This window comes from Lissotriton helveticus, chromosome 1_1 (assembly GCF_964261635.1).
Source record: "Lissotriton helveticus chromosome 1_1, aLisHel1.1, whole genome shotgun sequence".
In the NCBI taxonomy this organism is placed as follows: domain Eukaryota; kingdom Metazoa; phylum Chordata; class Amphibia; order Caudata; family Salamandridae; genus Lissotriton; species Lissotriton helveticus.
Window position 1 is genome coordinate 1,463,013,606 of NC_136057.1, and position 25,130 is coordinate 1,463,038,735.

A 25,130-nucleotide genomic window follows, 5' to 3' on the forward strand; every position below is an offset into this window, starting at 1 on the left:
CAATGCAGCCCTTATTTTGTCCACTTGTTCAGCTCTTTTCTGCATGCGCGGCTCAAAGCACATTGAATAAATACAGTAGATTAACTTGAGCTTCCACACAGTAATCCGCCCTGCTCTTCAAGCTTCGCTGCCAAGAATAACTACACCAGTCTATTCACCCAGGAGCCCCAAAATGCACGTTGTGCAGGAACAAACCAGCCTTCTAACCATGCTGTAGATTGGCCGACAAATCCCATTGTAAATAGCTTTGTCATGCGCCTTGAAAAAGGGCCGTTCCGAGTCGGAATGATGCCCGCTGTCCGGTTTAACTGACATTGCGTTTCTGGCTCACGAAAACTAGCCGTGGGCGAAGAGGGGGGCGGTGCCACCCCATCACCTTCTGTCTGCTTTCGAGCCCGCTATCCGGACATTTACAACCTGTGCTGATAACGCTTCCTCTCTGAATCCAAGGGTAAACGTGAACCTGTTATCCGGCGATTGGGAGGGACAAGCAGCTCTTTAGTGCCAGCAGTGCTGTCGTATTGGACTGTGGAGCATTGCCCATGTGAAGTGGAAGAACGAACGCCCCCGTTGCCACTCGTGTGAAGCCTGCATTGAAGCTGTCGGCAACAGGAAGGGATATATGCTTTCCCTGCAGCCAATGACTAGGCCAGATGTGATTGTTGAAGGGTCAGTGTAAGTGCCTGCATATACATGGGGTAATTTAATCCCCGCCAACTCTTAAAGTAAATCTTGTAGGACAGAATGGCCTAAGGGGCACATTTAGCCTGTACAGTGGTCGACTCGCCGAAATGTACGGACATAATCCACAGCCCTTTCCTTTTTCAAACCAAAAGATCTGGGCTATGAATAGCAGCAGTTCCACCTTACTTGGCTCCCTTTTAAACCTTCCTCACTGTTCTCTGATCTCCAGTGCAGCTTATGTGCCTTTAAAAATGTATTTTGCTGTTTAGGAGTTGTGGGATCCCCACAACTCGCAAAACCTCCATCTGCCCTTGCTCCCCACCTTTAGAGCCAGAAATTGCAACCCGCTTTAGTGCTGGACCCTTTTGGTGTGCTACCTAACCGGGAGATGCCCACTTCGTTATGCAGGTGTAAGTTTTCACATGGATGGAAAAGCTTCATATTTTTGCCCTACTTGCTTTATATACCATTAGCAGTTCCACTGGAGCTGCCACTTGATTTTGTCATTTGATAGTTGAGCAAGGGTTGTGCTAAATAGATTTGCATAGCTCCCACTTGTTGTCCAGTTCATCTACTGCCCCATGAATTCAGGTTACGCAGCAGTTGGTCAATCCACTTCATTCACTGGCTGTCCGCACTGTGAGTGCCAGAATTTTGTTTGATCACATGTGCACAGGAGCATGAGAAGTGCGTGTGGTGCTGGTGTGATGGGGCTCTGGCCTTCTCCTTTATTATATTTTCCCGCTGTTTTTCCATATTGCAGGTTTGCAAAATAAGTAAACAAAAACAACCTCACAATTTCTAAGGACAGACCTATTGGTTTTCCCCAGTGTTTGTTCCTTTTAAGATTATCTTTATGTGTTGGTTTATTCATAGCACTTCCGAAGACATGCAAGTGAATGCACATGATGGTGGTAGTCTGAAATTTGTGCTCACACAGTATCCTGACAGAACTGTCCTTTTTAGGTCGAGCTGGTTTAGCAATGCGAAGCATTGCGTCCAGCGAAGTATCTATTGTTGCCCACTTCCTGGGAATCTGAGACGGGATGTGCACGCGCAAGCCCTCGGTGATGTCACCTCGTGGGCGCACACGCCCAGCCCGGCGCCATGCACATCTCCTGTCTCACATTCACAGTAAGTGGATAACACAGCCATACACGCACACACACACAGCCACACTCACGCATGCACACACACACACACACACGCGCAACAGCCCCACTCACTCATGCACACACACACACTCCTGCACACACACACATGCTCCTGCACACACACACACACACACACACACACACACACACACACACGTGCGGAGGGAGGGTGTAGTCTGCGTCTATGGGAGTCTGCTCCTGCACAAGCCTCCGCGGGGCCTCCCTCTTACCTGCTTCCGATAGCCGCTCCTCACTGCTGTTGGGGACAATCATTTCTGGAGCGCCGGTGGCGGCTGCACGAGTTAGTAGCCCCCTCCACACGCCGCACGACTCTCGCAGCATTCCCTTAATTACGGCGGCAGATCCAGGCACAGCGCATGCGCGAGCAGCCCTCGCGCCCCCACCCAGTCTCCTCCCCGGCCTGGATGTGTGCACTAGCCGCAGATCCAGGGACAGCGCTTTTTTTTGTTAGTTAGTATGCACATCTGTTCACCACAACTTTAACTGGTATCCGGACCACACTGCAGCTCTAATCTCCCAGACCCATGCTAAATACCGTTCATTATAAACCTCAGCATATAAAATATTACTTGCACTTTTAAAATCGCGGTTTTATGTCCAGCATAGATGAATTTACACGTCGGTCTCTCACAGGCGCGGGGCAAAGGGAACAAGGTCTTCTTGGCCCGACACAAAGACACAGGGGTGAAGTTCTACTTAAAATACAAGCCATTCTGAAAGTTTTATGACTGTCGTGGCAGGGCCTGCTTGTTTCTGCGCTATCGGTTCTATTTTGAAATTGAGGTCTATGCGGGTTCTAAATGTAAGTGCAGTCATGATAGATACAGTAATGCTCTTCCAGGTTCCTGGGCGCAGATATGCCCTTTTGAGGTCTATTTGGATAGCACAGAAGTGATAAAAATAAGGAAGAATATTTCGAAGTATACGTATAAAAGGAAACACTATTTTTCACAAATGTGTATTGAGAGATAACATGTTAGCGTGATCTGTTTAACAGTCGTCTGTAGGCAACGGGGCAATGTGCTTAATGGCGAGAAACTACCCCTGCACAGGCGGCACCTCAGGCAGCTCCATGTTACCGCTTGCCCTAGACCAGCCTTGCTTCTCTCATATCAGCTGCCTTCCCAGCCACCTTAACCTCTTCCCGGCGTTTATTGTTGGAGATAAAGAGACAGATGTGTCACGTCAGAACTGTGTGAAGTGCCTGGTTGTCCGGCAAACGATTACCAACCCGAGGCTAGAGTGCATCAGACATCAAAGAAGAAACAACAGCAGCTGTCTAAGAGAAGCAGAGAGACGACTTTTAATTTTCAACATGCTTTTAGCAAGACAGTGCCCCTCAGGAGAAATGTCCTGTGGCCGCAAGCAACGCTGAGGTGCTCACTCAATATTCCCTTCGCAACAAAATACCTGCAATTATAGCACGCATCTAACACTTTTAAAGCCCAGTTTATTAAAAATGTCTTCTTTCTCTACCAGTGACTGAATTACGTTTTTCCCGAATTCCAGAGTACACGAGTTTCAATGTGTCTGAACTCTGCTGTCGTCCTTTCTGTGTTCTCCCAATACACTAACTGGTTTTAGAGTATGGTTTCATTCCCACATTGAGGTTATCACGGTACACTATACAAGTGTGTTGACTTCTAGTTCAGTTAACACTACGATCTATAAAATAGGTACTAGAATCGGACTCCAAGACTAACAGGATTTCCACAGAAGCACCTGCTCACTGTGGGCACTTAACTCTAAGTGAAGATGCACTGCCAAGAAAACGAAACTATATAATGTGAATGAGGCACAGTGGGCACTTTGTCTTCGGCCAAGATCTAGTCCAAACTATTTTGAAAAGCTGGCTGACACTTCCTCTCAATCGTGTTTCCCACAGAGGTGAAACCTATCCCCACTTAAAAACTAACCGGCAACAACTGCTTTTTTCCCCTTGGATAATGAACTCGCACCTAAAAACAGTTGAGTATAGGGAAGCTCCCAGAAAGACTTAAACACTGATTGCTTTGTGTGGACTGAAAACCCCTCCACAGAAAAGGGTAGAGTTCAACGCAGTATTTAATTGATACCAAAGTACACTGGCCCTGCACAGCCGCAAAACTTAACTACAGCGTCCCATATGGACAAGACCTTTCCGCTGGTTGCTAAAATGTGAATGATTCAAAATTGAGAGACCATCTCATTTCAGTCAAATGCCCTGCCTTCAGACGTCCATAGCATAGACCCCCAAAAAGATTTTTCCAAAAAGCAAAGCAAATCAATGTACCCGTAACGTAAAATAGAACGCCTGAGTTTGCTAATGAATGTAAAATCGGTATAATCAAATTCCGCTGTGAGCTATTTGAATGTCACCGTGTCTATTCATTGACGTGACTTAATATTGGGCTATGTTATACTTGAACATTGAATACAAACAGTCATATATTTATTTTTCTAAAGCTGTGTGAATAATAAACGTTACATTCACTTACATTTGTGCCAGCAGTACCTCTTTCTAGGGACATGCCTGTTCTAATTACAATAACTTTTATTTAAGTATTAATTATTAAAAACAAATTAAAATCAATTATTATTTGTAACATCAATACATCTAAGTCACGTAAATACAACACATATTGCATTACAAATGCTATAGGGGTCACATTTGCGAAAGTTAAAAGTATTGGCATTGTAAATGACAAAGCTATTAATTTCACTATTTTCAAAACCAACACATGAATAAAACATTTGTCATTTACAATACCAATAGCTCAAACTTTAGTAATGCGAGACCTATTGCATTGCAAATGCTTGTTTTAGCTGTTTGCATCCCCGTGCGACCTGGTATTTTCGAGCCTTGCAGAGAAGCAGGCCTGCCAGATTTGCCCCTTCAGCCTGTCTAACCAAAAGCCATCTCCAAGGTTGTGCACAGAATTGAACTAGTGTAAAAACTAAATTTCAAAAGAACGGACAGTTTCCTAGTGCTGCTTTCATCGTATTTGCAGGGTCGCGTCCACATGCTCAGGTGACTGGGCACACAGCATGATTCTTATCAAGGAGGAAAGGAAATACCTGCCTATAGACATGCAAGGTGGCCTCAGGAGAGGTCCAAATATATTTGCACTAGCCTCAAGCCACATTAACCGTTCAAACAAACAGTATTTAGAAACATATCAAGATGAATTTATTTATTTAGCTATTTGTCAAAACAATACCTTTTCAAATCATGCATTTCATAAAAACAGCTAAGTTACATAGAATTCATAGTAAAGAAAATAACGCGACTGTGCATATAGTTCTTGGAACAGGATATGACCTAACGTCAATTTAAAAACCAATGTGTTCTCACCAAGGCCCACACATAAAACCACAAGCTAGTATCACCAGACATACACATACATACTACTCACATCCAAATACATGCTGCAATCACATTCACTAGTCACTCCGCAGAAAAGTTCTTATCAGTGATCAATGGGGATAGTTGGGATATTCTCCCAGATCATTCGGTTGGTTCTCAGATGGTAACGGTGCCAACGTGCGTTTCGGTGTGAGACCCCAGCCGGGGTTACACCTTCATCCGGGCAGGAGTGGACTGGAGGGCACACGGTGTAGCAAAATCTTAATTTTTCGGACAGCAGTTCAACATTTAAACATGGCCTCTGCAAAGGATCATCACGCTAGAGGAGGTAAACATTTGTATCCAATTCCGAGCCTAGGGTGCTCCGCATCAAAGCTTTTCTTGTGGGTTCAATATGAGGGCAGATTTCAGGCTTGCAGAAGATTTTCGGGGTTTGAGGAGGAGGTTTCTGGCCGGGGGCAGAAGGGGATGGATCACCGGTGCTCCGGGGCCGGAGTCGTGACGGGTATTCACAGTCAGTCAATAGATTTATATAGCGCTCTACATACCCATAGGGTCTCAAGGCGCTTGAGGAAGGGTGGGGAATTACTTGTCGAATATCCAAGTTTTAAGTTGCTTTCTGAATGCTAGGTGGTTCTGAGTAAGGCGAAGGTGAGTGGGAAGTGAGTTCCAGGTTTTAGCTGCCAGGTAGGAGAAGGATCTACCTCCCATGGTGGTTTTGTTGATGCGAGGTACAGTGGCAAGGGCTTGGTTGGAGGACCGTAGCTGACGGGAGGGGGTGTAGAAGGACAGTCGTGTGTTGAGGCATTCGGGTCCAAGTTCGTAAAGTGCTTTGTGTGCGTGGGTTAGGAGGCGGAAAGTAATCCTCTTATTTACGGGGAGCCAGTGGAGGTTTTTCAGGTGACCAGAGATGTGTTCTTTACGCGGGATGTCTAGTATGAGCCTGGCTGAAGCATTCTGGATGCGCTGGAGTTTTTTCTGGAGTTTTGCGGTGGTACCGGCGTATAGGGTGTTTCCATAGTCCAGGCGGCTCGTGACCAGTGCGTGGGTGACCGTTTTTCTAGTTTCGGTGGGGATCCAGCGAAATGTTTTTTTGAGCATGCGAAGAATGTTGAAGCAAGATGATGAAACGGCGTTGACTTGTCTGGTCATCGAGAGTGAGGAGTCCAGGATGACGCCCAGGTTCCGTGCGTGGTCCGTCGGGATGGGTACTTTTCCAAGGGCCTCTGGCCACCAAGAGTCATCCCAGGCGGAGGGGGAGGAGCCTAAGATGAGGACTTCTGTTTTGTCTGAGTTCAGTTTCAGACGGCTGTGCTTCATCCACTCGGCTACTTCTTTCATTCCTTCGTGTAAGTTGGTTTTGGCGGTGTTAGGGTCTTTGAGTGAGAGGATCAGTTGAGTGTCGTCAGCGTAGGAGATGATGTTGAGGTTGTGTTGGCGAGCGATGGCCGCAAGGGGGCTCATGTATACGTTGAAGAGGGTGGGGCTGAGTGACGATCCTTGTGGTACGCCGCAGATGACTTCAGAGGCCTCTGACTTGAATGGAGGGAGGCGGACTCTCTGGGTTCTTCCGGTGAGGAACGAGGTGATCCATTCCAGTGCTTTTCCTTGGATTCCGACGTTTCTGAGGCGCTGTAGAAGGGTGTTATGACAGACTGTGTCGAAGGCAGCGGAGAGGTCAAGGAGGATGAGGGCGACTGTGTCTCCATTGTCCAGTAGAGTTCGAATGTCGTCTGTTGCTGCGATAAGTGCGGTCTCAGTGCTGTGTTTGGCTCGGAAGCCGGACTGTGAGGAGTCGAGGGATTTGTTTGTTTCAAGGAAGGTGGCGAGCTGGTTGTTGACAGCTTTCTCGATGACTTTGGCCGGGAATGGAAGAAGCGAGATGGGGCGGTAGTTTTTGAGTTCGGTGGGGTCAGCTGCGGGTTTTTTCAGAAGGGCGCTGAGTTCTGCGTGTTTCCAGTTTTCCGGGAAGGTGGCGGAGTTGAGGGAGCAGTTGATGACATCTCGGAGGTGTGGTGCTATGATGGAGTCTGCTTTGTTGAAGATGTGGTGAGGGCATGGGTCAGTTGGGGATCCTGAGTGGATGGAGTTCATCAGGCGGATGGTGTCCTCAGTGGAGATTGGGTTCCAGTCGTTAAGGATGTTCAAGGGGGGTGAAGGTCCTGCAGTAGGTTGAGTGGGTTGGTCTCCGGGTCGGTTGTCGAAGCTGTTGTGGATGTCTGCGATTTTGTTGTGGAAGAAGGAAGCTAGGGAGTCGCAGAGGGCTTGGGAGGGGGTGATGTCGTTGGAGTTGGCTGATGGATTGGTAAATTCTTTGACGATGTTGAATAATTCCTTGCTGTTGTGGGCGTTGTTATCTAGTCGGTCTTTGAATGCGGCTTTCTTGGCAGACCGGATTAGTTGGTGGTGTATGCGGGTAGCGTTTTTGAAGGCGTCCCTGGTGCTGGTGTTTGGGTCTTTTTTCCAGGCCTTCTCGAGGGAGCGACAGAGTTTTTTCGATTTCTTAAGATCATCGTTGAACCAGGAGGCGTTTTTGCTGCCTAGTTTGATTTGACGTTTTTTCAACGGTGCTAGGATGTCGGCGCTGTTGGATAGCCATTGGGTGAGGTTAATGGCTGCTTGGTCGGGGTTTGAGGAGTGGGCGGGGGGGTTTAGAAGAAGCGATGAGGAAATCTGGTCGATGGTGATTTTGTTCCAGTTTCTTCGCAGGGTGGGTTGAGGATGGTTGTGGATTGTGGTCTTATTGTAGATGAAGTGAACGCAGCTGTGGTCCGTCCAATGGAGATCTGTGGTGTGACTGAATGAGACATGTTTGCTGGAGGTGAAGATGGGGTCGAGTGTGTGACCTGCAATGTGGGTGGGGGTAGTGACAAGTTGTTTGAGTCCGAGGTTGGCGAGATTGTCCAGAAGGGTGGTGCTGCTGCTGTCATTGCTCTTTTCCAGGTGAAAATTGAGGTCTCCCAATAGAATTTAGTCCTCGGAGGGGAGGGCGTGTGGGGTGATAAAGTCAGTGATGTCGTCACTGAATTGTGCACGGGGTCCTGGAGGCCGGTAGAGGAGGGTGCCTCTGAGTGTGGTCTTGGGGTCGGTGTGGATCTGGAAGTGGAGGTGTTCGGCGCTGGCAAGGTTGGCGTCAGAGCTGGTTGAGATGTGGATGGAATTCTTATGGACGATAGCGATGCCTCCTCCTGTTTGCTTGATGCGGTCCTTATGGATGATCTTGTATCCTTCCGGGATGGCAATGGTGATGTCTGGGGCTGAAGAGGCATTCATCCATGTTTCTGTTAGGAAGGCGACGTCCGGTGAGATGGTGTTTAGTAGATTCCAGAGGTCGATGGCGTGTCTGTGGACCGAGCGGGTGTTGAGCAGGATGCATTTTAGGTGGTTGGTGTCAGGTCTCTGTATGGTGTTGGTGGATGAGGAGTTGGTTTTGGTGCCGTCGAACTTGCAGGAGTTGCAAGAGAAGGGTCCATGGGTGTGTCCAGGAGCGGCTTGGACGCAGTTGAGGGAACGGCCGGGGTTAAAGGCTAGGAGGGTGGTGGCATCGTAAGTGATGCGAGTGGGCTGGGCATTACGGGAACCAGGGGGTCTGGCGCTGGGCGCGGTCCAGGCGCGGACGGGCGTAGACGGGCTTACCTTTGGCGCACCTTCGGCGCGCCAAAGGTAAGCCTTCACACTTCCTCTCCGCGGCGGGCGTTCGTGTAGATCAGGCAGAGGCCGGAAAGCACAGCATGATTCTGCCTGCCCTTTGGTCTATTGTGGTGTAATGCCAAATTCTGGATTGAACAGCTGAAATCTAGACTCTATGTAACCCTACTCACTCAAATAAAATAAGAATTTAATGAGGTGTACCTTCACCTCAGATAACACTCACTCTTGATGGGCCACTGGAATTATGCAATTTTGCAGCCTTGATGTTTCAACATAATTATGGATTTTCCACATATGCCAAGTAATCCATCATCTACTGCATAATCTGCAGATTTTAACAGTGTTCCTAGCTCAAACAGATAAAAATTTACTAAAAAAACGTAGCAACACGTGTTATGGCGCAGTGGAATGCCATTTGCAAAGGTTGAAGGTTAATCTTTCTTTTGCAGATTGCAATGTTTTTGGATCAGGCTGGTACTAATGAAGTGAGACCTTGTGGCCAGATAGTGTTATTGTGTAAAAATGACAACATTATGAGGTAATACAATCACCAAATGTGCTGCATTTTGCCTTTTCTTTCTGCATAATTTAGTAATACCTCCCACATAATTTGTTCCTCCCCTGCCTCGTAATTCCAATGGCTGCACTCTATATCGCCAGCTCAGGGCTTGTCTCAAGTATACCTGTCGAGTAACTTTAGGAACATAGCCAAATTACGTTTATTGCGATGTTCTCTTACGTGCACACATTGTTCAAGGCAATTTTAGGCTATAAAATTTGAGCCTCTATTGTAGGACGGAGGTGTTTACTGGCGTTATAGTTTGAAGGTGATGAAAATACCGTAAACGGGGATCATCACAAGCTAAGAATGTAGAGGCAGGGTGTAAGGCTCTGGGTAGCAACTCATAAGAAAATCTACACTCTTTCATTTCAGAAACGCTAACAGTGTTTTAAACAGTCTTTTATACTTTTTTTGGGAGCTGTATTGTGGCACAGTTAAGCGTGGACCTTATTTTCCTAATGATATGGCTGAACTATCTTCCCACATGCCCCATCCTACACCCAGAATTCTAGTGTTTTGGATTGTTAACCATACTCTCCCAGTGAACTTCTTCTCTATGGCACTGAGCACAGCAGGGTTTCCTGTATTTGAAACCAAGTTGAACTCCTCATGTGTGCAACAAAAGATGATTTCCCACTCATGAAACGTAAGGCCCCGGGCCTAAACCTTTACAGAATGTTTGCAATGGTGTATCTATGGATCCGTTCACAGCCAGCAGTCGGTATGAGTATAAACGTCATTCTTCGGAGCCGTGCGTGTTGGCAGACCCGGACTGGCCGTAGGGGCTTCGGGCATTTCCCCGGGAGGCTGGAAGGGGGGGGGGGGGAGCCCCTTGTAACGAAAGCCCCGGGGGCTGATCTGAGAAAATTGCCAGGGCTGCTTTGCATGTTGGTGTTCCAGCTCTGCCTGCTCTCATGATTTGTGAGCTGCTGTGTGCCAGCTGACCGTGCCCAGCAGAGCGTGCCCAGCAGAGCTCCACCTTCACATGTCCTCAGGTGCACCCACAGCTTGGGTAATCCCGGTTACATTAAACCGTGCTTTTGCTGTCCTCCTACGCCCTTTGATCTGGTGTGTCGGTTCCTCGTCTGCCTGCTCGCAGAGAGAGCTCTCTGGTGCTACTGCTGACGCCCAGCAGACAAGACGCCTGATCAGTGAGCTTCGACAGGAGCCCATGGTGCTCCTTAAAGTCATGAGTTTTGGAGGCTGTTTTTATTCTCATCTGAGGAGCTTCGTATGGGAGGGGGAGCTAGGAAGTAACCAAAGGAAACCGTTTTACAGATGGTTGTGACTGCCTTTAAGGATGGCTGGCAACATCCGCAGCTGAAGCGTGTTAGGCATGAGCCAGCACAGGGAAGCTCTACTTGTTGGAATCTTTGCCCTCTAATGACCCCAGAATCTTCTTGAAAAGGGCCATACCGGTGACAACGGATGTATCCCATTCACCACCCCCAGCACACGGCTTAGTTTTGCAAGTCTGAGACATGCCATTCTCGAACCACACCAAGATATGCCACTAGAGATCCCAGTTCAACCACTTTTTTGTTTATAAAAATACATTTTTTGAAAGTGCAGGCTTCGCAGGCCGTGGTATTGTGGAGGTTACTGGAGTGATGTTGATTTGTCTAGCACAATCCTGCTCCTGCCTGCACCGCAGCCATGTATGTTGTTGTGTAAACGGACATTCTCAAAGGACATGATGCTGAGCTGTGGAGCGACAGTGAGTCATCTTGCACACCATCTGGTTTCTGCCCAGTCGGCACTGGACGCTTCCAGGTTGCAGAGGCCATCTTCAGCCAAAGGTCACACTCCATGTGGAACTGCATTCTCACTTTTCTCAGAAAGAACTCTGAACTGGCTAGTGCCGGACATGTCCCATGCTGTACTGACTTTAAAAGTCCGCAAACCAGACTACTTGAATTATACATGGATCATTGACCCTGGGATGTGTATAGTTACTATCATGTTTCCATTTCCCCACAATACACGCAATCGCTCTCTCGGTCCATCACCGAATTGTGTCTTGATGGCAGGTCTTGGATCTAGCATTTTCACAAAAAATTAAATAAACAGGCGTACTATCTTGGACCTCCTGATATGCAACATACAGTATTTTAGTTGGGCCTGCTACTTTTCATTTTTAATGGCTGTGGGTTGTAGACTCGCCGTGCAGGGTGCACTGATTCGAGGTAGACTTTGCTGAGGCGCTTGGAAGCTCCTCTGGAAGTACTGACTCATCTGGCTCATTCGGGAACGTTTGATTCAGAGTTGCTCTATTGGAGAGGAGTGAGGAAACTCCTACTGGAGCTACATTGCAACCCTGGCGCACCTGCTGGCACGAGAAGTCTCAATACCGTGACTTTACCATCATATCTTGTCCTTAATAAAGTTAAAATTGCATTACGTGATACTTAATGACCATTGTAATTGTGATTATATTTCGGTAATAATGATGGACCCTAACCCCATTAACAAAACCCTGAAGCAGGTGCTCCGATTTCAAAAAGTCATTTATGAGCCTTTGACTGCCTCCAAGTGTGACCTTTGAAAGGACGTTCACCTCTGGGCAGAATGTCCAGTGCTAATAAAGTACAGAGTAGGTCAACCTTACCGTACAAGAGTGCATCACAATGTTATTCCAAAAGCCGTGGGCTTGCTTAAGTGTCGCAAAGGCACATCATGCTGACTAGAAGTTGAGACCGTGTTTACAGCTAGCAGTCCAAATTTATACTGGCAAACCAGTGTCTCTGTAATTGAAACCATAGCTAATAGTAAAACAATGATGTACATTGACACATCAGTCAGTCCTCCACTAAGTGACTTATGGGTAAACGTCATTAGCAAGGTATAGTGCCATGCTCTTTAAAAACAAGCATTTGCAATGCAATAGGTCTCGCATTTACGCAAGTTTAAGCTATTGGCATTGCAAATGACAAGGCCTTTTATTCATATTTTACATCAAAGACATAAATAAAAGGCGTTGTCATTTACAATGCCAATAGCTCAAACGTGCATAATTGAGAGACCTATTGCATTGCAAATGCTTGTTAGGTCTCGGCAGCAAGCAAAAGGGCTTGTGTATGTTGCCTGTTATGGCTGGGGCTGTATAAGTGCTGAGCAAAGTAAGTAGCGGCAGCTGAACAATTTAATAAAGATACGCTTCTGTGTGCGTTTTAAAAGGAAACCCGCCGGACAACAAAGTGCCGTGAAAGCTAAGCAGTGCCGGCCGGGTTTGATAAATCACCGTGCTTTTATTGGCATTAGAAGGATGATGATCTGAGCAGGCTTGCATATATATGAGACAATGCACGCTGCTCTCCGTTTGCCCACAGTTTTTTTTGCATTTTAATTTGTGCTTGTAAGTGTATTCCCATGTTGTATGAAGGTGCCTTGAGACGGGGCACTGGGCAACACAGCTACAAATAAAGCGATAAACATAAAAAATTGTATGAACACCAACTATATTTGCAAAAGCAAAACATACCGCAGAATAAAGCACAGCGAGGAGCTTCGCAGTGATTAAAAGGTGCTGGCAGACAGCACCTAGCAGTGTAATCAGATATAGCACTGTGGATTTACCGACATTGGGAGGCTGATGAGCTGAAGGAACCTGCACATATATGAGCCTGTGCGCGCAGCTTCCCCCTTGTTTCGCACTTTTTCGTATGTTACCTTGTGCTCCTAGGTACATTTTCCTATACAGTTTTAAAGGTGAACAACCTTTACAACGAAACATTTACAACGCACTACCATTACAACGCGGTCATTACAACGCAAACCATTGCAACGCATTGCACTGGGGGGCGCTCTAGGATAGGGAATAAGTTTAATTTACTATCCAACACCTTCCCTAGTGTCCACGGGGACTGGTGTTGGAATAGGAAATTAAACTTTTCACTATCCAGCACCCCAAAGCGCTATTCGTTGTAATGGAGTGCGATGTAAAAACCGCTTTGTAAAGGCAGGCGTTGTAATAGCCTGCGTTGTAACGTCATACATCCAGTTTTTAAGTGGTTGGCGACGGGGCACTACCCATAGCATAGCAGCCATAAAAAAAAGTGATAAATATCAGGAAAAGTGGCTGCCATTGTGTGAGCACAGGAAGGTGGAGAGGTGAGACAGTGGTTTGATAAATTGATGTGCATTTCCCAACATTAGGAGGCTGGTGAGCCGAGCGAGCTTGCATGTGTCTGAGCCTGTGCGCGCTGCCTTTTCCTCCTCCCTTACTTCCTCCTCCCTTACTTCTTCGTATCTGAGCTGTGCTCATTACTGTGTTTATATGTTAATTTAAGGTGCCTGGCTGGCGTATTTATAAATTAAGGGGTGAATTAGGAAAAGGTCTCTGTCATTATGTAAGCCCCAATATTTCTGCGGGAAAGAAAAACATACCGGAAAACTAAGAACTGCAGAAGTTTTAAAGTGGTGAAAAACTGCTGGTATAACTAGCATGGCAGAGGAAGATTCAGACGCGCGCCTTGGGTCACGTCGTGAGCGGTCTACGTTAAAAGATCACAAGCGCGCGACCCAATCCGAACGCGCGCGTCGGAATCCGCCTCCTCAATAGACAATTCTGCGCGCCCCAGAAGCCCGTGCCCACCGTGCTACGTCAGAGGATCGCGCTCCTGCCGGGCTGGTATCGGCGACCGGGGCTGGACACGTAGCCGCTCCTCCTGCCATGATGCCGGATGACACGCTGCTCTTCGACCCCCGGCTGCTGCTCGACTGTTGCTGCCCCCGGCTGCTGCTGCTGGATTGGAGCCTGAACACGGTGTCCTTCCGACGCATCGAGGAGGTGGTGGTGAGCGACGAGTGCCGCGGCCGTCAGCTAGGCAAGTGTGTGTGTGTGCGCGCGGCAGCGTAGGCGGGTGGGGATGTTCTCTATGTGTGTGTGTGTGTGTGCGTGTACGCGGTGGGGGGTTCTCTGTGTGTGCGTGTGTGCACGGCGGCGGGGGTTCTGTATGCATGTATGTGTGGGTGCGTGTGTGTCTGCTTACAAGGAGCCATGGGAGACAGGAAGCTCGCGTGACCTGACCCGTTTACGCGCGCGTGCACGCACATCTCTTGTCTCCTGTCTCCCTTGGCTCGTTGTAAGCAGAATTGATTGCAATAGATTCTTGCAGCGACGATCGCTTCGCGATCCGTTCCCAGGTGCGAGATCTAAAAAGGTACGGTAAAGCCTCTTTAAAAGAACATTGAAGCAGCATACACGATCCAAATAACAACCAACCAGTTTCCCGTTTCTAGCCAAACTCATTGAATACTGTGTGGAAAAACAACAGAAAAAATACATCTGAGAAAATAAACTAAGTGGTGACTTACAATCCGACTTTAGGCATAGTCATGTGAACAGCTATCCTCCGGGTAGAGGATGATGCTATCAGTATCCTGGACCGCAGTTGGGTATCCTCGTCCTACTACATCTGTGTTCCGAATTTACCACCATTAGTCGGTACCCTTCTCCTTCAGGTTTAAGGAGCGTGTGCTAAAATAGTTTGCATTGTATCTCACCAGCCATCAAAAGGAAGTCTAGATGGGCAATCTGTTCTTTTCTTGAACCTACACACGGTGTGGTACAGTGTTGCGCAGTGTTTCATACTTGTTCTCCTATTGTTAATTGTGCATGTGGCTCACTTAGGATTGCTTAAATGTTACTGACTTTAGCTGAGCAGGACACTGACTACACTCTCCTTTACTGCAGAATCACCTTTGTTGACAGTGTCTTTGATCGAGAAATGGTCTTGTTTAAGCACATGAATGTGTGGATGGATCTCCATAAACTCTCCTAACCCCCATATAAGTTCCCTGTTCTTTGTTCTAGCTCTGTTCCTCATCAGGACAGTTTATGGAAATGCCCTGATATTAAACTTTGCCAAATCATGATTAGCCCCACTAAAAAGCTGTTCAGCTGCATGTTGATTCATTTGCACTAGCTGCACAAATCAGATCCCCTTTCTACTCCGCAATCTTCAGTGGCTTCTTCTTGAACCGGGGTGCCAATTTAAGCATGCAGGTATCACTTAGTCTATCCGAACACACTAAAATATCTTGAGCATAAACTTAAAATCTCTGGGGGCTCGTGTGGTCCTCAATCGAGAAAGGAATGCACTTTGCCTCAACCAGGCACTTGCAATGTTCCAGCCTGAGTCCTGGTTCACATCCTACAAAACTGTTAAAAATACTGGTCGTGAAACATCTAGTATTGCTGTGCATGTTGTGGCTTCAGCCCTAGTGTCCCATGTCTTCCATCTCATACTGACCAGCATGGGCATGCAATATCATCCTGTTTTTGGGCCAGTTACCATCATGGGCGTGCTAGGTCATCCTGTGTTTGGGCCAGTTACAGTCTCCTATAGGCATGTGACCCGTATGCAATGGTGTTGCATGCATTTTAGTGTGGTGCTCATCAGAAGAGGTTGTTCTCTGGTATAGGATGTGATTTCAAGCTTTTGCTGTACAGTGGGCTTTTTGAGGTTTGTTGGTTACCTCAAGCCTTGCTTGATTGTAGTACTACATGTTTTCTTATAATTGATGTATCAGATTGTTATTCATACTCGCTAATTAGTTTGAAAAGACAAGGTATTTGTTAGATACTCTGTCTTCTTTGTTTTACCTGCTTCAGTAGAGGCCTCATATCTGTTTAATCAATCGAGTAGTAGAAACTTCTTGGGACATATGTGCTGTTACTGTAGCACAGAAACACAGCATCTCCCAGTATTAAGCTAGAATTCAACCATGAAAAACACATACAATACATTGAACCGCTAAACCAGAGCACATGGGTGACCACAGGTGGGTTGTCCTGCCACTAGAACTTGTGGGAAGAGAGTAAACTCCTTCCGATGGCTCTTGTGCACCCAGCAGTAAAATACCAGAAGATGGGCTGAAGAGAGTGCAAGAGTAGATAGATACCAGAAGTCTAGAGGGTAAGTGTTTTTTTTCTTTTGTACTGTGTCGGTCTGACCTTGCCTCATTTTTTTTTCTCTGTAGGCTTTCCCATGCCTTGGCGTTGCTGCTCGACACGTAAGCTCCACTACGGTAAGTCAACATGCTTTATACAGCCTTGACCTCTATACTTTCCTGCCAGTTCATTGTGCCTAAAATTATATATATGAATAGAATATCTTTTTTGAAACTTGTCTTTTTCTATAACCAAAATTATTCTGTCCTACCATAGGCGTTTGTCAAAAAAGATCCACCTCCCGACTAGCCACTTTTCCCACCTGTCCTGGTGCCAAATGGGCCCTGGGAAGGGGGTTGTGATTTCCCTATCAGGGGGAAGCCAGGGCTACTGGTCCTCCTGCTTGGAGGGGGTGACAACACCTCTTGCCAGACCAGGCTATGTTACCGGCCTCAGAGAGCATGGGCTCCCACCTCCACGGGGGTCAGAAACACGTCTGTGGTGGCAGGCTGGACAGGACTAGTCAGCCAACACACTAGAGGTTGGTAGGTTTTCAGGGTTTCCGTCGAAGGTACCCTCTGGGTGCATGCATTATTAAATCCATCACTGGATTCAGTGTGGGTTTATTAATATAAGGTGTTTGATACCAAACACCATCGGTTCAGTGAAGCTATTATGTAGCTGGGAAACTCGTTTTGAACAGTGCCCAGTAAATATCTTAGGATGGCTTCCCTGTTCATTAGTACTGTCAGTAATTGAATTGGCGAGCACAGGAGCATATCTGCCAATACAAATATGTCCTCACATGTACTATAATGCATTCTGCCTTAGAGCTGTAAGGCCTGCTGTAGGGACAACTTAAACATATTACATGCAGTTTTAAGGGACATGACACACAGGGTGTGTGCCATTTTGTGTTTTCACTTTTTAGAGCGCCTTGTCTGCATGAGTTTGGTGCTAGGTACCTTAGAGTGGCACAATATACGCTGCAGCTCTTAGGGACCCTTTTTTAGTACCTATGTCCTAGGTACCAGGGGTATCACTTACTAGGGACTTACAGCAGTGCTAAAGGCTTGGTCAATTGAGTAACAGTTGACCAGCAAACTTGTTTTGGGGAAAGAACACTGGCACTGGGGACCAGGTTAGCAGAAACCCAATGCGCTTCAAACTTGCACAAATACCAGGCAAAATGGGGGGGGGAGGTGGCTGGGGGGGGGAGGTGGCTGGGGGGGGGGGAGGGGCGGAGGGGACTACTGCCACAAAATCTCAGTTGCCTACAGTGTACTTTTTGGAAAAGCAATTTGATAAGTACTGTGTTATGGACCAATGGAAACAATCTCATGCTGATTTGTGTAATCTCAAGGCGTCCTTAACTACTCTCCTATGTAGTTCTAATGTGTTCCCTCTTCAAAACCTCCGAGTTCACATACTAACTGTGTATTAAGTGTTGCAAAACTAAAATCCTGATTGGCCCAAAATCCCAGAAAAAAACATCAGCCCTGACCAAAATAGTTTGGCAAGTGCCCTTCCTGCTTACCTGTTCCCTTCTGATTTGCCATCATCATAGGGACATCCTTCTCTTTTGTAAACCCTGCAATATAGTTTAACCTGTTTTCACAGAGACCTCCTTGAAAGCGCATACTCCTATCCTTCCCAAAGGGGTTTAGCCATTGCTGGCCAAAGGAGCCTTACATTTGAATCCTGGGGAACGAGCAGTGCAACAGGTGGTACTTCCATTTTTTTTTTGGTACCTAATAGGGGCACTGGTCTCAGATAAATTTTGGATCTTCAGGTTTTGAACCTCCCTTGGAAAGAATCATTTTAGATGCAGACTCTAGTCCATCTCTTCTCCACCTTAGATACTGGGATTTGCATGCTGTGTTTGGAATTACAAGAGGTGTACTTTCTTGGGTCTATCCTGCAGTACCACAGGTGTTCGTTTTGTTGTTGGGATGAAAACTTTCAGTTCACTGCCCCGCCTCAACTCTCCCTTCCTGGGTATTTAAGAAGGTGATGTGATGGCTGCAGCCCATTTTTGTGCGTGAATATCTGTACCTCGACAGCTTGCTGTTGAAGGCAGGTTTGTTACAGGCTGTTGCAGACCACCCGGGGAGGACCATCTCACTCCTATCTTCCCTTGAGTTCCCTATCAGCAAGTTAATACTACTTTTTGCCAGTGAAAAGGATTTCCTTTTTAGGCACCTGTTGACAGTGCAGTGGGTTTTGTTTATAGGGGCTGTACTGAACAAAGTTGTGTCCGAATCTTTCCTGCCCCTGCAGCCCGTCCTGGACATTCAGGATACGACCCGATATTGTGTTGCAGGCAGGATGGTTCTGAGGCTTCTTGGCCTTGTCTATCCTGCTGTTATATCTTGCCTGTTGGCATATGCAGGCTCTGCAGTGGAACCTCTTGTCTACAATGGGCTCATCAGCCTCTCAGAAAACATCCATATGTCAGAAAAGGTGGCCTGGGACCTTCAGTGGTGGATGAAGGATTCCAATTTGACTTGAGGCAGGCCTTCTTCCTCTCCTACCCAGAACATACTTATGATTGTAGGAAGCTTGATCTTTATATAGTATACGAAAAAGAGGTACACTGTGCAAAGAGTCCATGTATCTCTTATAGGTCAGTATTACACTCTTGTTTTAGATTTGTTTTTAGACTGCGCCGCTTGCTAGTTAACATTTGATTTTAATTCACTAACCTTCTTTCAGCACCCGCCAGTCTCTCGCCCGTCACGGCTTGTGCCGATTGAGGGAGGGACGTGGGGTTCTAAATTCTAACTTCAGGTGCTCTGACCGGAACTGCAGTCAGCGTTCCAGCTTCATGCTGACAGCTCCCAAACCTACTTAAGGCCAAGCAGAGCGTGGACGCGTGCAGCTGGGTACCGGCGGCAAGCCTGTCTGTGCCCGTCCGCGCCAGGCCGTCACCAGGCAGCCTTCATCTGTTTGCCCAGGTCCCTGCGGTAAAATCTGTGAGTGGTCAAACATGGCAAGACTACATTACTCCAGTCAAGAGCTTAAAAAATTTAACAAACATCATCCTGAACATACTGTCGGGTTGAGAGAAACAGTCAGCATTGGTGCACCTGGCAACCATTGTCACAATGACTTTGCACCAATATGTAAACCCCATGTAAATTATAGTTTGGATGAACTCCCCAAACAGCTAAAGGGACTGTACCTAAATGCTCGTTCAATTCCAAAGCACACAATAGAACTATGGAATCTTTTGGATATGGATACTCTAGCTATCTTTTTTATAACAGAAACCTGGTTACGGGAGCATGGTTCCGCTGATGTAGTAATGGCTTTTCCCCCTCAGTACAACATAACTTGCCTCCTTTATACATCTATATACTTTCAATGTACTAATGGATCTATATATTTATCACTTTCTTCTAATTTAGCATTTCCAATGCACTACCCTATTTCTCAGTCTATACTTCTCTCAATATACCTTCTAGCCAGACTTTCTGACTCATCTCAAACTTCTTTCTACTACTCTTTCCAATGCACTACCCTATCTCTCACCCTATACATCTATCGTTATATCTTCTACACCCACTCTCTCATTTATCCCAAACCCCATACCGCTACTATGTTCCCCAAAAAAACCTTTCTTGACTCTCTCCTACCCTACCCCTCCTTGCATCATCTGACACCTTTTACTATACCGATCCTCCTAAACAAACCTTTCTAAACTCTTCCCTCTAACTCTTTCCCCACAAAAACCTTTTTTTACTCATCCAAAAGCCTCATCCTACTGATATGACCTAAATAATAGAAATCCTTCACTATCCCTCCACTATTCTTTTTAATCAAAATAACAGACTAACATGTTCACTTCTCTAATTCCATATTCCACTATACTAATTCACCCCTAACCCTTTATGGGTTCCAGAGTAGCATGCTACTCGCCAACAAAGCGTTTCAACACCTCATCAGGGTTACAAACGCTATATAAAGGCAAACCTTTTTCAGCCCTCCCCAACCGTTCTCAATCCAAATAACTGACTAACATATCTACTACTCAAACTACTTCATATTTCAATATACTCCTTTTCAACACTAATCCTTTATGGGTTCCGAAGTAGCCTGCTACTCGCCAGAAAAGCGCTTCAACACCCCATCAAGGGTAACAGGCGCTATATGAATTCAAACCCTTCTTTTCCTTCTATCCCTCTGCTATGCTTCTCACTCCAAATAACTGACTAATATCCACCACTCAAATTACTTTCATACTTCACCATACTAATTCACCAATAATCCTTTATGGGTTTCCGGAGTAGCATGCTACTCACCAACAACAGCGCTTCAACACCCCATCCGGGGTAAGAAGCGCTATATAAATACAAACCTTTTTTCCTCTGCTATCCTTCCGAATCCAAATAACTGACTAACCTATCCACCACTTAAAATGTACTTGCACATTTCACTATACTAATTTAACACTAATCCTCAATGGGTCCCGGAGTAGCGTGCTACTCGCCGAAAAGCGCTACTGTGCCTCGTCAGGGGTAGTAAGCGCTTTACAAATGCAATTACAATACCATATGATACAATATACATCACAGCCCTTTCATAGCTGCCTTTACCTTGATACCCAATAGCTTCCCTGCCTTTTCTGTACTTGATGGGGAGTGTGCTTTCAGGGAGTTAAACGTGGGTTAGGACTTAACTAGTTTTAAGACTGCATTTATATATGCTTCTAATTCCCCTTCACTATCGTGAACAGGGCTTTCTAAAAGCGATAAGTCCCTGCAAGTGCGTCACCACAATGAATGAAACCACAGCTGTGACCTACTACAGTTCCAGTGCCTCATTCACTGGGCTAACGACAGCCATTTTAACTCTGAGCGTTACCTTTGCCTCAATGAATAGGTGGGTTACAGATCTCATAACACACTGTTGCTACGTCATGAAGGAATTTCAGGATGCTCCGGCTAGGTTCTGTGAGAGCCTGACACAGCGTTGCCAGAATGCAGGGACTACAGCTTCTGTAGGAGATAGAAGGGAAAGCACAGAGTAGTGATGGTGTGACAGGAGGTCTGGCTTTTTTTCCTTTTTTTAAACCGGGAAGACAAGCCATGTTTTGTATGGTTCTCTTATTACCCCTCTGCCACTGTGCAGTGGTTGAAAAGCAGGGGCAAATAATTTGAGAGGACCTACATACCATATAGTTGGGGAGAGGAGTTGGCCTAACGGCTAGGGGGGTCGACCTCGAATCTGGAGAACTGGGTTAGAGTCTCTGCAATGTTGCGGAACATCCTTTGATTCTGGGCAAATCACTTAATCTCATCGTGCCTAACACCAAAAAATGAATGTGTCCTCCTGAAATGCAGCTGATGCTATGTAGAGCGCTCTGATACCAGATTCGGGTCAAGTTCGCACTATATTACACTTTCAATAAAATATATAATTATAAATAGGCGAATTACAGGGATGTTTTTCACCTCTGGGTTCTAAGTGACATCATAGACAACTCAAGCTTTGCTCTTGTCTGTTTAATTCCGAACATCACAGTGAAAAACATCCCCGTAATTCACTGTTACTCCTCTATAATTCTATATCATAAACATAGTTTGTTTGATTAGAACAGCAGTAGCTTCCCTACTTAGCTGTATCTTCTTTTTTTAATGCTTGGTGAAAATGTAAATTGGAAAATTCCCAGGTACGTGTTCCAGCAATGGACCACCTCATGCAGAACACTGATCCTTGAAGCCAAAACCCTCAAAGACTTCAATACAGAATGTGGCAGTGCTTGGACAAAGTAGCACATAAATGAGCACCCATGTGTGCCTTGGGTGAGGCTCTGTAGCGCTATGGTAGAAGGCAACACCTTTGAAAGTTCTCTCCTGCTTTGTCCCAATTCTGCCACAATCTTTGTTCATGACTTTAGCACTCGCTGCTTCTGGGTTAGTAGTTTGCACTCCTTTCACATGCCGACACAGGCATCTGGGTATTTTGTTATTGTAATTATTTTTATAGAATTCGTAGTCTGCACCACCTAACAAAACTCATTGGAAATGGGACTGTACTTTTACAGCTGTCATAAGAGATTATCAAATCATAAATTAGTATTTACTGTTCTAGTTAATATTGAAAATATGCAAGGATTTAATCTTCTGCCTTGCTGTGTGGCCCTGCTGGAGGCACACGCACCAGTAATAAATTCTGTGCTGCTGAGTCTGAGGGCTACCTTAATCTGTGATGCATTTTATTGTCAAGAGTGCATTTGTTTAGATCACTGAGCTGTAAAGGATCTGAAGAAAGCCAGGTTTTGGTCCTTAGTGGTTCAGTGTCTACACTGTGAGAGCACAAATAGACTTTTTGTGTGTGCAAACAAGAAATGAAACCTGTTGTAAACAAGCATTGGCAAAACTAATAGGTCTCACTTATGCAAGAGATATTGGCTTTGGCAGTGTTTTAGCCATGTTGTACACCAATGTGGCTTCTGTTCAGCATGGCTAAAAGTTGGTGGGGTGGATTGAATTGGTGTGTAGCTGTGGCTGTTAACCTACCTCTCTTGGATATAGGTGCATATGAATATAGGACGCCTGAAAGCACTTTTTTGGTGGAATATATTTGAGAATGTGGATTTGGACATAGATTTTAACGAGGGACTAAGTAGTTGCTGTACTGCACAAAACTGAAGCGCTGTAAATAGACTCCTACTTTGTATGCCCAGAGAAGTGGTGGAATACAAAAAAGACTGAGAACACAGGTTTTAAGGAAAATGGATCAGCTGCAGCGCTGCCCAAAATTGAGACACTTTAAATAGCCACAAAATTTGTGTTTGGAAAGGCACAGATGTGTCCAAAAAGTTTGTTGCCTAGTGGCAGCCTGGTCTGAAGCATGTGATTGGACAGCTTGTCTGAAAAGACTATTGAGGTGTGGTTTCAGACTAGTGTACCCTTTAAACAGATACTGAGAGGAGGCACAGCCTACAAACACATTCAGTTACACGTTCTGCTTTAATAATCTGTGCCGTTTGTTTGGTGCTGATAAAAGAAAGCGCTGAATGTCAAAACAAATTAAGGCCAGCGACCTAAAAACTTGTAGAATGGAAGTTAAAAACAGCCCAAAGGTGCAGCATGGAAAAAAGTACCCTGAATTAAAGTGAGAGCAGCGAAAGGACACTAATCAAATTAAATCAATTAGCACTAGGTCCATGCTCAGGTGAAATAAAAGGAAGTGACGTGAGGCATATGATGGCCAATTAGGAGGCAGTCAAAAAAGAATGACAATCCAAGTCAGCAGATGGTAACTAATGGGCCGGCTCCCAGCCCTTTACTGTATACAATGCCTAGGGCCACTGGAATTATGCGTCCGTGGCGATTTTCACATAATTATAGATTTGCTGCATTTACCACATAGTCCATAATCTGCAGATTTTAACCCCAAAAAAAGTTTCTAGCTCAAACGGTTCAAAAGCGAATAAAAATGCAGCAGCATATGTTGCTTCGTGGCAGAAGGCCCTTTGCAAAGCTGAACAGGTCACTTTATAAAAAAAAAATATTTTTATTGCGAAATCATAGAAGGCACAGGTTCTCGTGGCTTTTCAGGCCAATCAAAGGCAATATCATCTACATGCAATTTGCAGGACAATACACAGCCATACAGGCCCACATCCCGGAGGCTGGGCGGCGTAGAATTGGAGCATGTGTCAAGGAAACTTAGCCTTGCATTGAAGATACGTATATATCATTGTATTCGCTGGTTTTTACAAAATACTCCCCTCCCCATGTCCTTCATGTAATCCCACTTCTATCCTTCTAGAAAGGCACTTTTTCTATTGTTTATAATAAAACACTGTTTTAACATAGAACAAAAAACAAACCTCCCGTGCGTGGCATCATTGATAAATTACTTAAAGAATCAGGCTATCCATGTGAGGCCCAAGAAGGTGCAGTCAATATATCTAGGAGAAGACCTTTAGGGATCACAGCAAATCACAGTTATATATAACAAGGAATATTAGTGTGCATCTAGTGGGGCACTACACCGGACCCGGGTCCTCCAACCCGATTCCCTCCCCGTCACTCCCGGACTCGGACTCGTCAGGGGTGAACAATTCAGCGCTAGTGGCATCTGAATCATCCTCCGTTAGCCCCTCCATACACATCAACCTCCAGGCAAGCAGGTCATCCTGTAGTTTCCCATCCCGGCGAGTGCGCTGCATGTGCTTCTCTTCAGCTAGGGACCATTCTCCAGCATCTCGCAGCCAGAGGGACATCTCGGGAGCCCTCTGACCCATCCAGGTTATAGCTACTCGCCGCCTTGCCAAGACTAGTAATAATTGTAAAAACTTATAGGACAAATTCTTCTTTTTAGGTTTGGGAACCAGGGCCAGAAGACAATGGAGTGGATCCAGCGCAATCCTGAGTTTTGTAGCACGACCAATATGGTCCACCACCTCCCTCCAAAAGGTACTGACCTGAGGGCACTCCCACGCTAGATGGAAAAATCCCGCTTTCTGCGCGCCACACCTAGGGCAGTTGTGTCTCCTATCCGCAGAAATGCGATTCAGGGAGACCGGGGTCATGTAGGTGCGGTGAACAAAGTTAAAATGTATTAGTTTGAATCGGGCATTACACGAGACTTTTCGGGTCAGAAGCCCAATTCGTTTATGCTGTCCCGGCTCCAACTCCACCCCCAAGTCTGCCGCCCAGGATGGCGCGGTTGGAGGGGTCGAATCCCTACGCATGGCCGAGTACAGCAGGGAAATCAGCCTTCTACCTCTACCACACGACAAAAGAATGTCGAGGGTGTGGGTCAGTGGAGGTGTCTCCGGGAACTGAGGCCACGTCGTTC

General features: G+C 46.1%; 1 protein-coding gene across 1 annotated transcript in view; it reads left to right on the plus strand.

Annotated features, from left to right (window-relative positions):
• Positions 1-25,130, plus strand: part of CS (citrate synthase) — a 130,976-nt gene that overhangs the window by 13,843 nt on the left and 92,003 nt on the right. The window contains exon 2 of the mRNA XM_078686154.1: positions 16,403-16,450. Coding sequence (XP_078542280.1) covers positions 16,403-16,450 — 48 coding nt within the window. The remainder of the gene's footprint in view (positions 1-16,402; positions 16,451-25,130) is intronic.